Source organism: Rana temporaria, chromosome 3 (genome assembly GCF_905171775.1).
Source record: "Rana temporaria chromosome 3, aRanTem1.1, whole genome shotgun sequence".
NCBI lineage: Eukaryota > Metazoa > Chordata > Amphibia > Anura > Ranidae > Rana > Rana temporaria.
This window is the reverse complement of record NC_053491.1, coordinates 18,599,328-18,616,472: the sequence shown is the minus strand read 5'-3', so window position 1 is coordinate 18,616,472 and position 17,145 is coordinate 18,599,328. Positions and strand designations below refer to the sequence as shown.

The window sequence follows — 17,145 nt, the reverse complement described above, 5'->3', positions numbered from 1 at the left end:
CCAGTTTTCTTATATTTAAAACATGTTTTTGTCAATTTTTATCTAACTTTTCAAACTTTATTTTTATTTTTAACTTTTTGTCTAAGGCTCGTTTCCCACTGCTGGGACATGGGATATGAATTGTAAGACCCCCAAGTCGCATGACATGTCAAATTCAATGTTTCCCTATTAGAGCCGTCTTAAGGCTGCATTCACACTGGGGCGGGGGCAGAGTCAGCGGTAAAGCTCCGCTACATTTAGCGGCGCTTTACCGTCATTTTTGCAGAGGTATTTGGCCGCTGGCTGGGGGATTTTAACCCCCACTATCGGGCGAAAAAAAGTTAAAACCACACGTGGGCAAATGCTCCCGATGCTTCACCAGATACATGTCCTGTGTCCTCCTCCAGCCCCCCTCCCTTTTTCTGCAGTCTCTCTCCCTCTGTGCCCCCCCCCCCCCCCCCTGCCGTGTTTTCCTTCTCCTCCGTGTCCCCTGCTGTTTCCTTCTCCCTCCATGTCCCCCGCCGCTGCTTCCTTCTCTCCTCCGTGTCCCCTGCTGTTTCCTCCTCTCCCCCGTGCCCCTCCCCGCTGTTTCCTTCTCTCATCCGTGTCCCACCCCGTTTCCTTCTCTCATCCGTGTCCCCCCGCCGTTTCCTTCTCTCCTCCGTGTCCCCCCCTGTTTCCTTCTCTCCTCCGTGTCCCCCCGCCGTTTCCTTCTCTCCTCCGTGTCCCCCCGCCCTGTTTCCTTCTCTCCTCCGTGTCCCCCCGCCCTGTTTCCTTCTCTCCTCCGTGTCCCCCGATGTTTCCTTCTCTCCTCCGTGTCCCCCGATGTTTCCTTCTCTCCTCCGTGTCCCCCGATGTTGCCTTCTCTCCTCCTTGTCCCCCGATGTTGCCTTCTCTCCTCCGTGTCCCCCGATGTTGCCTTCTCTCCTCCGTGTCCCCCGATGTTGCCTTCTCTCCCCGTGTCCCCCGATGTTTCCTTCTCTCCTCCGTGTCCCCCGATGTTTCCTTCTCTCCTCCGTGTCCCCCGATGTTTCCTTCTCTCCTCCGTGTCCCCCGATGTTTCCTTCTCTCCTCCGTGTCCCCCAATGTTTCCTTCTCTCCCCTGTGCCCCCCCGGAACTGTCATGATGGAGAGCGGCGGTAGGAGCCGGTAAACCCGGCTCCTTACTGTTCCGAATTCACATAACTGAAACATCGTAAACTGTGATTACAATGTTTCAGTTTATGAATGAAGAGAAGACGCTGTCTTCTCTCCTTTCATTTTCAGCGCAGCTGTGGCTGCTGAGAAAGGGACAGGGCAATCTGTTTCCCTAGTCCCTTTCTCTGTCTCAAAGGGGAGATGTCAGAGGTCTGTTAAGACCCCTGATATCTCACCAAAGCCCCCCCAACAGGGCTGATTAAAAAAAAACAAAAAAAAATTGTAATAAATAAATAAAATAATAAAAAAAAAAGGAAATAGTAATAAAAAATTAAAAAACACACTGACAATCCACTACCTAATTTTTAAAAAAATTAAAAAACACACTGACAACCCCCTCTCTAATTTTTTTTTTTTAAAAACGCCACTGTAAAAAAATAAAAAAAAAAAATAAAAAAAAAAAAACGCCACTGTCACATCACATTAAAAAAAAAAAAAAAAAAAGAAGAAGTATCGGTATTCGGTATCGGCGAGTACTTGAAAAAAAGTATCGGTACTCGTACTCGGTCTTAAAAAAGTGGTATCGGGACAACCCTATCAGGATTGACAGGCGACTTATGGATTTGGACCCAAACTTGTTCAGAACACACACAAGCTCATTCTTACCTGCCATGCGAGCAACATAGGCATATGGCTTGGACAGCAATATTCATGGACATACTGTACATGGTTCACATATGTACACTTTTTATTAATACGCTTTGTAGGAGGGTGTAGAAGGGTGTGAAGAAAATAGACTTTATTCTGTATTTTCTCATAGGTTTGGTTTTCTTTTAAGAACCCCTGGACCGATCTGGGTGAAATTTGGATAATTGTAATTGTAGGGATACCTTGTGTGGAAAGGGGTGTTCAAACTTTTGGGAAAATTGTGTGCTCTCAGCCTGGAGATAATTGGTTTATTCCTTAACTGATCTCAATATCTCCCCAGGAGAGAGAGGGCGGGTGTACTATAAAAGCTTGCTGTGGTAATGTCGTCTGCTACTGTCATGTAAATGAACCTTAGTCTGGCTCTCAAGACACTGTATTGTTTGAATTTCTATTGATGATAAATGTGTATTGGAGGCTCGTTAGTACCCATTGTATGCTGTTGTGGGTGGAGTGTGTCATTGTCCATCTGATTACTGCAAGTATTATTTTTGGTGTATACAAGAGCCTACCTTTTCAATAAAGATGTTCTATGCCTGTTACACCCTTCATGAAGTCTTGGCTCATGTTTGGGGGAATATTCTCACCATTGGGAAGAATCATCCTGGAAACTGCATTCATCTCCACTATCCCTCTACCTCCTATGGTAGCGATAATCACTTATGCTTGGCGATTGAGGGACGGAAAGAAGGCCGCAGTACCATAACCACTGCAGGTCTTAAAGGGTATTTGGATTCCTCAGAGATACAGAGAAGAGTGAGAGCAGGAAAAAAATACCAAGTGGTTCATCAAGTCCAGTTTTCTTATATTTAAAACATGTTTTTGTCAATTTTTATCTAACTTTTCAAAACGTTTTATTTTTAACTTTTTGTCTAAGGCTCGGTTCCCACTGCTGCGACATGGGATATGAATTGTGAGACCCCAAGTCGCATGACATGTCAAATTCAATGTTTCCCTATTAGAGCCTTCTTAAGGCTGCTTTCACACTGGGACGGGGGCGGCGTCAGCGGTAAAGCTCCGCTACTTTTAGTGGCGCTTTACCGTCATTTTTGGAGAGGTATTTGGCCGCTAGCGGGGGGGGGGTTTTAACCCCCACTATCGGCCGAAAAAGAGTTATGCCTCCGTTCCCCGTTGATGCCCAATATGGAGAAACGCAGCGTCGGGTGGAGCATCAGTCGCTGACGTCACCACGCTCCCAGCTGATCGGCCTGAGCCGAAGCTGGTTAAACTTTTTTGCTTAGGTCTCTTAACTGTGTCCACTAAGAGCCTTTTTAGATGTCAGTCTTTTGTTTCCATTGAGTGGAATAAAGCAAATCTTTTTTACCTAAATACTGCGCCATGAAGGCTCTTTTTTCCTCTTTACCCACACGTTCCTAAACTATCCTCTGACGTGGATACCATCCCCTGGGAGATCTGTTTGAGACAGCAGTGTCCCCCGAACCTTCAGTGGAGGAGTGGACCAAGACCAAGCGTCCGGAACCAGCCGATGATATCCTTTGTGCAGAGCCTTGCGGGGGTCCTTCTGTTCCGGTAAGCGGCCATTTACTTACCTTTGATGGTGGGGTTGTAATTGAAGATGCCTGCATCACCCCTGTTAATGGATGGAAGATGGATCTTCTTTATTAATATCTATATTCGTGTGGTGTTTAAAGGACTGCATCCATTTAATATATTATCCATGCAATACATTATTTATTTGTTTTGCCTATTCCTTTTCAGGATTAAGGACACTTGCATTTATTAGTTGCCATTTGGTTGCGCACTTGATTTATTTATTTTTCACGAAAAAGAGAGTTAAAACCACACGCAAAGCGCTGCTGCATCGACGCTTTGCCGGCGGTTTTACCACGCTGACCATTCATTTTCAGTGGGCAGGATCGGTGGAGAAGCGGTACACACACCGCTCCAAAAGATGCCACTAGCAGGATTTTTTTTAGCGTCCTGCCAGAGCACCGCTCTAGTGAGAAAGCACTCGGGCTTTTACATTGGAGCGGCAATTTCAGGGTGCTTTGCAGGCGCTATTTTTAGCATTAAAGCCCCTGCAAAGCGCCTCAGTGTGAAAGGGGTCTAACTGATACTACACAAGTCGCTGCGACTTTTGAAAAGGTTCCTGTACTACTTTGGTCGGACTTGGAATGCGATTTTAGCCCTTGTACAGGCTCTTAAAATCGCATCCAAATGGGATCAAGTGGGAAGGAAGTTTCAGGGCAAAGTCATTGGTCCATATCCACTCACCCGTCCTCTCTGCTCCCATCAGCAGGGGATCTAAGAGCTAATCCCCTTCTGATCAGAACGTAATCTGCCCCGTGTGAAGGGGACTTTAGATTTTGGAGATTTCATTGGAAATCTAGCTAGAAGTTTATTTTTTTCCCCCCTTTTTGTTTTGAAGACACACACAAAAAACTTTAGGCAGAGTGGCGAATGGTTGCCTTTAGTAAATTAACGCCAGTTAGCCCAATCTTTTAGTGGGATACTCAACTTTAACCACTTAAGGACCAGACCAATATGCTGCTACATGACCAAAGGGCTTTTTACAATTCGGCACTGCGTCGCTTTAACAGACAATTGCGCGGTCGTGCGACGTGGCTCCCAAACAAAATTGGCGTCTTTTTTTCCCCACAAATAGAGCTTTCTTTTGGTGGTATTTGATCACCTCTGCGGTTTTTATTTTTTGCGCTATAAACAAAAATAGAGCGACAATTTTGAAAAAAATGCAATATTTTTTACTTTATGTTATAATAAATATCCCCCCAAAACATATAAAAAAAAAAAAAATTTCCTCAGTTTAGGCCGATACGTATTCTTCTACCTATTTTTGGTAAAAAAAAAAAAAATCGCAATAAGCGTTTATCGATTGGTTTGCGCAAAATTTATAGCGTTTACAAAATAGGGGATAGTTTTATTGCATTTTTATAAAAAAAAAATTTTTTTACTACTAATGGCGGCGATCAGCGATTTTTTTCATGACTGCGACATTATGGCGGACACTTCGGACAATTTTGACACATTTTTGGGACCATTGTCATTTTCACAGCAAAAAAAGCATTTAAATTGCATTGTTTATTGTGAAAATGACAGTTGCAGTTTGGGAGTTAACCACAGGGGGCGCTGAAGGGGTTATGTTTCACCTAGTGTGTGTTTACAACTGTAGGGGGTGTGGCTGTAGGTCTGATGTCATCGATCGAGTCTCCCTATAAAAGGGATGACTCGATCGATGCAGCGCCACAGTGAAGCACAGGGAAGCCGTGTTTACATACGGCTCTCCCCGTTCTTCAGCTCCGGGGAGCAATCGCGACGGAGTGACTATAAACGAATAGCCGCGCCGTCGTCCCGGATCGCTCCCCGAGGGAATCCGACCGCCGTATGTAGCGCGGGGGGGGGTCCCGATCAGACCCCCGACCCGCGGAAAGGCAGGGACGTACAGGTACGCCAATGTGCCTGTACGTGCCATTCTGCCGACGTATATCTACATGCAGCGGTCGGGAAGCGGTTAAAATCCAACTTTGGGAAACTTGAGAATTACCCCTTTCAGTGGTGTCCTTAGCCCTTCATTGGACGTGTTTGCGCCAAGAGACAGTCCACTTTCAGAGCGTGGGGGAGCGCCATCATCAAGGAGAGGGGAGGATCAGGTAAGGCCAGCCATAGATGGACCGATTTTCCTATCCTGCAACCTCAGGTTGCAGGAAGGAAAATCGTTTCATTCCCCCAACAACACAGTTAGTGTTGAAGGAAGAATCCCTCCCATGAAGCCATTGTGTTCTCCTGGCAGGGGAAGCCGTCTCTGCTAGGAGAACACAGCGATTATTGCTATAGCAGTCACTAGCAATAATCGCATTTAAAACCCGACAGGCTGGTTGTATCGGTACATTTGGCCTGCCCATAAATGCTTTGAAACTTGCCCGGCGGTTCCTGGTTAACCCTCCAAAATTCAAACCATTTATGGCCCGTGTTCTGTCAATATCTCCAGCCCATCAGAAACTCCAACTACGTCACTTCCGGTTTATTTAAAACCTTAGTAATTGGAGATTTTGACGAATTGGTGGTTGGACACAACACCGACAACCGAATGGAGTCGGGTAAAGGAAGACTCAGCCGTTTTGACAGCACAGCGGCTAACAAGGACAAAGTTGTCGCCGCCTCGCAGGCGGCCATTTTGTTGGGTAGTATCGGAGCAAGAATCTCCGCTCATAATATCCTGCACCGGACTCTATTCGTTTGCCAGTGTTGTGTCCAACCACCAATTCGTCAAAAACTCCATTTACTGCTGGTTTTAAAGAAACCGGAAATTAAAGGAGTTGTAAAGGTTCGTGTTTTTTCACCTTAATGCATCACGGGCCCCCCCATTTTACTTTCCTGAGCCCATTCACATGCTGTGCGCGTCCCCCGGCTTCCTCTTCTCCACGGAGTCTGGCCGTTGATTGGATAGATTGATAGCAGCGCAGCCATTGGCTCCCGCTGCTGTCAATCACATCCAATGACGCGGCCACCATGGGCCGGGATCGAGTCATACACTCGGCGTCTATGGACGCCAACTGTATGACACAGGAGTGTGCCCGTAAGCCAACCCCCTTGGGAAAGAGCTTCCCAGAGGGGGTTAGCTATTGCGGGGAGGAGCTGAGACAGCCGCCGAGGGACCCCAGAACAGGAGGATCGGGGCCACTCTGTGCAAAACGAACTGCACAGTGGAGGCAAGTATGACATGTTTGTTATATATGTAAAAAAAAAAAATATCGAACCTATACAACCACTTTAAGCGGTTGGAGTTTGATGGGTTGGAGAACTTGACAGAACACCGGCTTAAGTAAAATCGATTCTCTTCCCTTCTAAACAATTCAACTTAACCAGTTTGGTTGCAGCCGCACTGCAAAGGATAATTTTCAAGTTTTCCAGAATTGAGGTTCAAATCAGCGCAACTCGCGATATCTACACCAACCTCCAACGTATTATTGCTCGCTGTTCACACAAAATCTCGTTAGGAATCGTGTAGCGGAGATGGAACTACAAATGTCCACATGACTCTAGTGTAGATAGTGATTTGCAGAAGAACAAAAACATATACACACCAGTCCTGCGCACGCGCTGAGTGATGCAAAAGACCCGTTATGGTTCAAAACTTCTCCAGTATAGAAGCAAAAATCATCCACAGGGATCCTGGTCTGGACGTTCTCTCCGAGCTCCGTTCTCTCCTCTACCGTAAATCCTGAAGCCAGAAATTTGAGGTTCCTTTGCAAGTGCAAATGTAGATTTTGACCCAAGGCTGGTAGATGGATGTACATATCATCCGGGTGGCTTCCTACGCCTCTCGTAACAGAGCGCGCCCTTCGAATGTTAGAAAAGACTGACTCATCTCCTTGTAGAGGCAGAGGCATCTCTCCAGCCCATAATAACTGCGGGATCACAACTTCAACTTCTGGGTCAGAGCATTCAGCTGCAAAACAAATTGTGATTCACATATAAAAAGTGATGTCAGTAGCTACTTTTTCCCCCAACCAGTCACACCACAGCCAATTACAGCGTGCAAGCCCTCACAACAATGTACTTGTGCCAGCCCAAAAATAAATTGTATGTTCTGGGGCGGCAACCGTCAACCTGTTTTTCAGTTACAGTGTATGCACAACCTTGAGGCACCCCAGTCATATATATATATATATATATATATATATATATATATATATATATATATATATATATATATATATATATATATATATATAATCTCATCAGAGGTCCCCTATCACATTACAGCCCTCCATCACATGTCAGGTCTCCCTATCACATCAACTTCCCCCTGTACATTAGAGGCCCCCTTTCACATCAGTCACCTCATGAGTCCCCATCATATAATCCCTCCATCACATCAAACATCTCCCTGTCTATCACATCAGAGTTCCCGCATCACGTCAGACATCTCCCCATCCATCACATCAAACATCTCTCCAACCATCACATTTCCCCCAATCACATCAAACATCTCCCCATCCATCACATCAGAGTTCCCCCATCACATCAAACATCTCCCCATCCATCACATCAAACATCTCTCCAACCATCACATTTCCCCCAATCACATCAAACATCTCCCCATCTATCACATCAGAGTTCCCGCATCACATCAAACATCTCCCCGTCTATCACATCAGAGTTCCCGCATCACGTCAGACATCTCCCCATCCATCACATCAAACATCTCCCCATCCATCACATTTCCCCCAATCACATCAAACATCTCCCCATCCATCACATCAGAGTTCCCCCATCACATCAAACATCTCTCCAACCATCACATCAGAGTTCCCCCATCACATCAAACATCTCTCCACCCATCACATCAGAGTTCCCCCATCACATCAAACATCTCTCCACCCATCACATCAGAGTTCCCCCATCACATCAAACATCACCCCATCCATCACATCAGAGTTCCCCCATCACGTCAAACATTTCCACATCACATCAAACATCTCTCCAACCATCACATTTCCCCCAATCACATCAAACATCTCGCAATCGCTCATCTCTCGGCTGCCCCCGTCACCATCCTCGGTGAGGGAATCAGGAAGTGAAGCCTTGTAGCTTCACTGCCCGGTTCCCTACTGCGCAGGCGCGAGTAGCGCAGCGCGTTCCCGGTGGTCCCTGCTGTCTCTTGGGACCAGTATGTTTCCCAGCGGGGGGGACGGGAAGTGGAGTGACTCCCGTGGGAGTCTCTCCCCGGAAGTGGGTGCAAATAACTATTATACAGGTATCTGCACCCTCCTCCCCCCTGAAAGGTGCCAAATGTGACACCGGAGGGGGGGAGGGTTCCGAAAAGCGGAAGTTCCATTATTGGGTGGAACTCCGCTTTAAGGTGTTTGTAAACCCATTATAAAAAATAAAAAAAAAATAAAAAAAAAAGAACCCTGCAAGACAAAGGCATTATGAAATACTCACCTTAGATCGAAGCCCCGAAACACTGCTCCGACCGGCGACATCGCTTCCGGAGATATTTGCATCATACTTGCGTGACTGTCCCAGCAAATCCGGGACAGTTGGCTTTTTACCAAGCTGTCCCAGGATATACGTTTAATTCTATCCACTATAAATATTTTAATTCAAAAAGTAGTCGCGTAAATTGGGGCCGGCTGGTAGGGGCCCAAGTGCATTACTTTGCCCAGGGGCCCATGATGCTATTAAGACAGCCCTGCTCAAGTGTGCTTTAACCACTTAAGGACCGCCTCCTGCACATATAGGTCGCCAGAATGGCACGGCTGGGCACATGTACATACAGGTACGTCCTGTACTAGTACCCAGCCGTGGGTTGCGGGCGCGCTCCCGCGAACTGGTCCGAAGCTCGGTGACCGCAGGACCCGCGGACCCGATCGCCACTGGGGTCCCGCGATCGGTCTCCGGAGCTGAAGAACGGGGAGAGCTGTGTGTAAACACGGCTTCCCCGTTCTTCACTGTGGCGGCGTCATCGATTGTGTCCCCCTATAAAAGGGATGACACAATCAATGACGTCACTCCTACAGCCACACCCCCCTACAGTTGTAAACACACTTCAGGGAACACATAACCCCTTCAGCGCCCCCCAGTGGTTAACTCCCAAACTATAACTGTCATTTTCACAATAAACAATGCATTGTAAATGCATTTTTTGCTGTGAAAATGACAATGGTCCCAAAAATGTGTCAAAATTGTCCGAAGTGTCTGCCATAATGTCGCAGTCACGGAAAAAAAATCGCTGAGTAGTAAAAAAAAAAAAAAATAATAATAATAATAATTAATAAAAATGCAATAAAACTATCCCCTATTTTGTAAACGCTATAAATTTTGCGCAAACCAATCGATAAACGCTTATTGCGATTTTTTTTTACCAAAAATTGGTAGAAGAATACGTATCGGCCTAAACTGAGGAAAAACATTTTTTTAGATATTTTTGGGGGATATTTATTATAGCAAAAAGTTAAAAATATTGCATCTTTTTCAAAATTGTCGCTCTATTTTTGTTTATAGCGCAAAACCGCAGAGGTGATCAAATACCACCAAAAGAAAGCTCTATTTGTGGGGAAAAAAGGACGCCAATTTTGTTTGGGAGCCACGTCGCTCGACCGCGCAATTGTCAGTTAAAGCGACGCAGTGCCGAATCGCAAAACGGGGCAAGGTCCTTTAGCTGCCTTTTGGTCCGGGTCTTAAGTGGTTAACACAGCACCAAGCTCTTTATTTCAGGCATTTAAAAAACGGTACAGTCCTTGGTCTCATCAGTACGCATGTGCATGCTAGCATGATGCAAAAAACTGCATCAGCAAGTAACTTATTATGCACAATGACAGATGGCTGAAGTCCTGCAGGCATAAGCCTATCCACCTATGTCACTTACTTAGATTCCTTATGGAAAAAATGCCTTTCTTGTATTCAATGGCATGTATGCATCCGAAAAAAAATTAGATGTAGCTTCCAATTAGAACAGAACATTGATGTACCGTATATCGCTATGAAATGGCGGGTCTTCAAAACTGGTCTACAGATCAATACGAGATAAGTTTAGTTAGATAATAAAAAGCTAAATTTAAGGATTCTAAGCATTGCACACATGTGCGGTCTTTGGACCCCGATCTGCAGAAAGCATGCTGTCATTGTGAGAGAGCCGTCCATATCTGCAACAGAAAAAATTAAATCATCGCCCAAAGCAACCGATCAACTTCCAGATCTAGGTTAGAACATGCAGGCAAGTGTCCAAATGGGGGTGTAAAATGTAAAGTGAATAAAAATAAATATAAGTATTTGATCCCCTGCAGATTTTTTTGCCCACTGACAAAGAAATGATCAGTCTGTAATTTTAAAAATGGTAGGTTTCATTTTTAACAGTGAGGCCGCGTACACACGGTCGGTCCATCCGATGAGAACGGTCCAAAGGACCGTTGTCATCGGTTAACCGATGAAGCTGACTGATGGTCTGATGTGCCTACACACCATGGGTTAAAAAAAATGATCGGGTCAGAACGCGGTGACGTAAAACACGACGTGCTGAAAAAAACAAATTTCAATGCTTCCAAGCATGCGTCGACTTGATTCTGAGCATGCGTGCATTTTTAACCGATGCTTTTTGCATACTAACCATCGGTTTTGCCCGATTGGTTAGGCGTCCATCGGTTAAATTTTAAAGCAAGATCTAAATTTTTTGACCGAAGGATAACTGACCGATGGCGCCCACACACGTTTGGTTTGGACCGCTGAAAAGGTCCTTCAGTCCGTTTTCATCGGGTTTTAACCGACCGTGTGTACGCGGCCTGAGAGACACAACAAAAATATCCAGAAAAAAAAAAGTTATAAATTGATTTGCATTTTAACCACTTAAGCCCCGGACCATTTTGCAGCTAAATGCCCAGGCCAGGTTTTGCGATTCGGCACTGCGTCGCTTTAACAGACAATTGCGCGGTCGTGCGACGTGGCTCCCAAACAAAATTGGCATCCTTTTTTCCCCACAAATAGAGCTTTCTTTTGGTGGTATTTGATCACCTCTGCGTTTTTATTTTTTTGCGCTATAAACAAAAATAGAGCGACAATTTTGAAAAAAATGCAATATTTTTTACTTTTTGCTATAATAAATATCCCCCAAAAATATCTATAATTTTTTTTTTTCCTCAGTTTAGGCCGATACGTATTCTTCTACCTATTTTTGGTATATAAAAAAAAAAAAAAAATCGCAATAAGCGTTTATCGATTGGTTTGTGCAAAATTTATAGAGTTTACAAAATAGGGGATTGTTTTATTGCATTTTTATTAATTTTTTTTTTTTTACTACTATTGGCGGCGATCAGCGATTTTTTTCGTGACTGCGACATTATGGCGGACACTTCGGACAATTTTGACACATTTTTGGGACCATTGTCATTTTCACAGCAAAAAATGCATTTAAATTGCATTCTTTATTGTGGAAATGACAGTTGCAGTTTGGGAGTTAAACACAGGGGGCGCTGAAGGAGTTAGGGTTCACCTAGTGTGTGTTTACAACTGTAGGGGGGTGTGGCTGTAGGACTGACGTCATCGATCGAGTCTCCCTACAAAAGGGATCACACGATCGATGCAGCCGCCACAGTGAAGCACGGGGAAGCCGTGTTTACATACGGCTCTCCCAGTTCTTCAGCTCCGGGGAGCGATCGCGACGGAGCGGCTATAAACGAATAGCCGCGCCGTTGTCCCGGATCGCTCCCCGAGGGGATCCGCCCGCCGCACGCAGCGGAGGGGGTCCCAATCGGACCCCCCACCCGCTAGAAGGCAAGGACGTATATATACGCCCATCTGTCTGTCCGTGCCATTGTGCGTACGTAAATAGTCGTGCGGCGGGCGTTAAGGGGTTAATACGTGAAATAAATATTTGATCCGCTTTAAATTAGCAAGATTTCTGGCTCCCAAGTGTCTTGTATACAGGTAATGAGCTGAGATTAGGAGCACTCTCTTTAGGCCGGGTTCACACCGGTCCGACAAACGCTCCGACATTGGGAGCTCATGTCGCATGAAAATCAATGTTTCCCTATGGGAGCCGTCTTAACTGGTCCGACACAAGTCGGTCCGACTTTGAAAAAAGTCCCTGTACTACTTTAGTCCGACTTTGATCCTACTTCAGCCCATTGAATATCATTGAAGTTGGATCAAAGTAGGACCCTTGTCCTAACCATCCGACTTGTGACATCCGACATTGTGATTACAGCAGCAGTAAAAGGAATTTATCTCACACTGGGATTGTTTTGATTGGGCAAAGAACAAGTCAGACCATCACAAAGTCGGATCAAAGTAGTATTCTGTTCATGAACGTGAGATGGATGTCGGACCAATGTAGGACTGATGTCGCAGAGCAAAGTAGGATCAAAGTCGTAGCACTGTCGTGTAGTATCAGTGTGAACCCAGCCTAAAAGGGAGTGCTCCTAATCTCAGCTTGTTACCTGTATAAAAAGACACCTGTCCACAGAAGCAAATCAGATTCCAATCTCTCCACCATGGCCAAGACCAAAGAGCTGTCCAAGGTGACGTACAACACTACCACGAGCCGAGAAAATGAAGTTCAATGCTTCCGAGCATGCATCGGCATTTTGCGCTTCGGAATTGCTACAGAAGATCGGAATTTACGATTGGAAATTTTTTTGTCTGAAAATTCGAGAACCAGCTCTCAAATTTTTGTTGGCAGAAATTCCAAACAGGAAAAATCAGATGGAGCCTACACACAGTCGGAATTTATGACCAAAAGCTCACATCGGACTTTTTTTGTCGGAAATTCCGACCGTGTGTACAGGGCATTAGTCCTTAACCCTAACCTTAATGTTTAACCCAAGCCCTAACATTTAATCCTAACCTTAGCCCTAACCCTGACCCTTACCATAGCCGTTAACCAAGTTTACAAACTTATTTTTTTTTTTTTTAAATTCCAGCCCCCCAATGTACCAATATAACATTAATGTACCGTATTTATTGGCGTATACCACGCACTTTTTTGCCCTGAAAATCAGGGCAAAATCATGGGTGTGCGGTATATGCCGATACCCGCTTTCCCGCGCCGAGTTTGAATACTGCGCCGACATATACCGAGCGCAGTACACTCGTGTATTGTCGGGCAGTCTCGGCTCCTCCCGCGGTGACGTCCTGGACGTACAGGACGTCAGCGCGAGAGTAGCCGAGCATTGTCGACAATACACGAGTGTACTGCGCTCTGTATATGTCGGCACAGTATTCAAACTCGGCGCGGGAAACGAGCGGGGAGGACGCCGCACAAGGACGCCGGACCCGACAAAGGGGACACCCGAAGCCGCAGACGGACGCCGGACCCGACGAAGAGGACACCCGCAGACGGACCAGACGACGCCGCGCAAGACACCAAAACTGTAAGTACAAAAAAAACTTTTTTTCCACAGGATTCGGGGCAACTTTAGGGGTGCGCGGTATACGCGGGAGCGCGCTATACCGCGATAAATACGGTACTTATTTAGCAAAAAAAAAAATGCCTTCCATTTATTCTACACGCGCTTACCTCACTCTTCTTATCGGTTTAAAAACACAGCTTGATTATTTCTGCCTTACTTCCTGGTCAGACTTTAGGTCATGACACGGGAAGGAGTTGACCAGCCGAGGGTAGATGATGCAGGGGGTGTGTGCTAATGAGATCAGCTGGTCAACTCCTTCCTGTGTCATGACCTAAAGTCTGACCAGGAAGTAAGGCAGAAGTAATGGAGCATTGTTTTTAGATAGCTATGAAGTGAGTGAGGTAAGCATGTGTAGAATAAATAAAAAGTGGATTTTTTCAAAATAAGTACAATAATGCTATATTGGTACACAGGGGAGCCGGAATAATAAAAAAAGTGAAACTTATCCCTTAACCATAGCCCTCCACGCCAACCATAGCCCTACACGCCAACCCCAAAATGCGACTTTGGACACAAAGGTTCTTGTACTACTTTGATGCGACTTTGATGCTACTTGAGTGCCAGAGTGTAAAGTTGCAACAAAGTAGCACTTTCCTATTCGTCATACAAAACGCAAAAAAAAACGTGTGTTTAAAAACTCAAAACGTACCACAAAACAAACCGGAATAACGCATCATATATGTGAACCTAGCCTTAATTTATTGAACCATTTAAAACCCGGACCTTTAGGCAGCTAAAAGGAACCGGACAGTTTTTGTGATTCGGCACTGCGTCGCTTTAACTGACAATTGCGCGGTCGTGCGACGTGGTTACCAAACAAAATTGGCATCATTTTTTTCCCCCACAAACAGAGCTTTCTTTTGGTGGTATTTGATCACCTCTGTGGGTTTTATTTTTTGCGCTATAAACAAAAATAGAGCGACAATTTTGAAAAAAAATGCAATATTTTTTACTTTCTTCTATAATAAATATCCCCCAAAAATATATAAAACATTTTTTTTTCCTCAGTTTAGGCCGATACGTATTCTTCTACCTATTTTTGGTAAAATAAAATAAAAATCGTAATAAGCGTTTATCGATTGGTTTGCGCAAAATTTATAGCGTTTACAAAAAAGGGGATAGTTTTATTGCATTTTTATTAATTATTATTTTTTTACTACTAATGGCGGCGATCAGCGATTTTTTTTCGCGACTGCGACATTATGGCGGACAATTTTGACACATTTTTGGGACCATTGTCATTTTCACAGCAAAAAATGCATTTAAAATGCATTGTTTACTGTGAAAATGACATGACAGTTGCAGTTTGGGAGTTAACCACAGGGGGCGCTGTAGGAGTTAGTATTCACTTAGTGTGTATTTACAACTGTAGGGGGGGTGGCTGTAGGACTGACGTCATCGATCGAGTCTCCCTATAAAAGGGATCACTCGATCGATGCAGCCGCCACAGTGAAGCACGGGGAAGCCGTGTTTACATACGGCTCTCCCCGTTCTTCAGCTCCGGGGAGCGATCACGACGGAGCGGCTATAAACTAATAGCCGCGCAGTCATGCCGGATCGCTCCCCGCGGGAACCTGACCGCCGCATGTAGCGGGGGGGGGTCCCGATCGGACCCCCCACCCGCTAGAGGGCAAGGACGTACCTGTACGCCCATTTGCCTGTACGTGCCATTCTGTGGACGTACATATACATGCGGCGGTCGGGAAGTGGTTAAGTGGTTAATGTTATAAAATGAAAGGGAAGATGTGAATTGGTGTTATGGAACAATGTACACTTTACCTCTCAAGCACTTCTGATGAACGAGGTTGACGTGCTAAATTAATGGCACACATGCTGCCCACTGCAACATGAGTTGCATTCACACTGGCAAATTTAATTGTACCCAGGCATAGCTCACCCCCAAAACAAAGTTTTCCCTGGAATGATTGCGCATACCATGCTCAGGACCCCTAGAAATAGGTGGTCCCGGGTACTTGTGGTCCAGCTAAAATTCAGAGCTGGAGCACAAAGCTCTCCATAGATCACTGTGGTCTGCTTGGCAGAGGCGATGGTTTAGACATGCCGGGGAACACTTCCTTTAAGGCTGATTAACATCTATGGTGAGGGGAAAAAAAGTATTTGATCCCCTGCTGATTTTGTACGTTTGGCCGTCGACAAAGAAATGATGAGTATATAATTTTAATGGTAGTTTAATTTAACAGTGAGAGACAGAATAACAAAAATATCCAGAAAAATGCATTAAAAAAAAAAGTTAATTGGTTTGCATTTTAACCACTTCATTACTGGGCACTTAAACCCCCTTCGTGCCCAGACCAATTTTCAGCGCTGACGCATTTTAAATGACAATTGCGCGGTCATACAACACTGTATCCAAATTATATTTTTATCATTTTTTTCCCACAAATAGAGCTTTCTTTTGGTGGTATTTGATCACCTCTGCGATTTTTATTTTTTGCGCTATAAATATAAAAAAACAGAAAATTTAGGAAAAAAAAAAACAATATTTTTTACTTTTTGTTATAATAATATCCCAATTTAAAAAAAAATAAAAAATTCCCTCGGTTTAGGCCGATACGTATTCTACATATTTTTGTAAAAAAAAAAAACCACACAATAAGCGTATATTGATTGGTTTGCGTAAAAGTTATAGCGCCTACAAAATAGGGGATAGATTTCTGATTTTTTTTTTTTTTTTTTACTAGTAATGGCGGCGATTTGCGATTTTTTTTGTCAGGCCTGCGATATTGCGGCGGACGTATCGGACACTTTTGATACAATTTTAGCGCCATTCACATTTATACAGCGATCAGTGCTATAAAAATGCACTAATTGCTGTATAAATGTGACTGGCAGGGAAGGGGTTAACACTAGGGGGTGAGGAAGGAGTTAAATGTATTCCCTGGGTGTGTTCTTACTGTGTGGGGGGAGGGGACTGACTGGGGGAGGTGACCGATGCCGTGTCCCTATGTAAAGGAACACAGCATCGGTCTCCTCTCTCCCTGACAGGACGTGGAGCTCTGTGTTTACACACAGAGCTCCACGTCCTGCTGTGTCACCGACGATCGCGGGTGTCTGGTGGACATCGCGGCCGCCAGGCACTCGCATCGGCTCCCGAGCGATGCGCCGGGCACGTTGTTTCCCCCGCTGCGCGCCCCCAGCGGCACGCACGGGGAATGACAACAACAGGACGTGCAGGGACGTCCACCCGGCACTTGAGAGCCGTGCTGTGGACGTCTTTCGTCCATAGCGCGGATCCTAAGTGGTTAATGAGTGAAATAAGTATTTGCCCTTCACAAAACATGACTTAGTAATTGGTGGGAAAACCCTTGTTGGCAATCACAGAGGTCAGACGTTTCTTGTAGTTGGCCGCCAGGTTTGCACATCTCAGCAGGGATTTTGTCCAACTCCACTTTACAGATACTCTCCAATTCATTAA

At 45.1% G+C, this 17,145-nt stretch overlaps 1 protein-coding gene across 1 annotated transcript in view; it reads right to left on the bottom strand.

Moving 5' to 3' along the window:
- ADAMTS17 (ADAM metallopeptidase with thrombospondin type 1 motif 17) overlaps positions 1 to 17,145 on the bottom strand; it is a 449,726-nt gene that overhangs the window by 406,418 nt on the left and 26,163 nt on the right. The window contains exon 2 of the mRNA XM_040342328.1: positions 6,885 to 7,249. Within this exon, the coding sequence (XP_040198262.1) occupies positions 6,885 to 7,249 (365 nt within the window). The remainder of the gene's footprint in view (positions 1 to 6,884; positions 7,250 to 17,145) is intronic.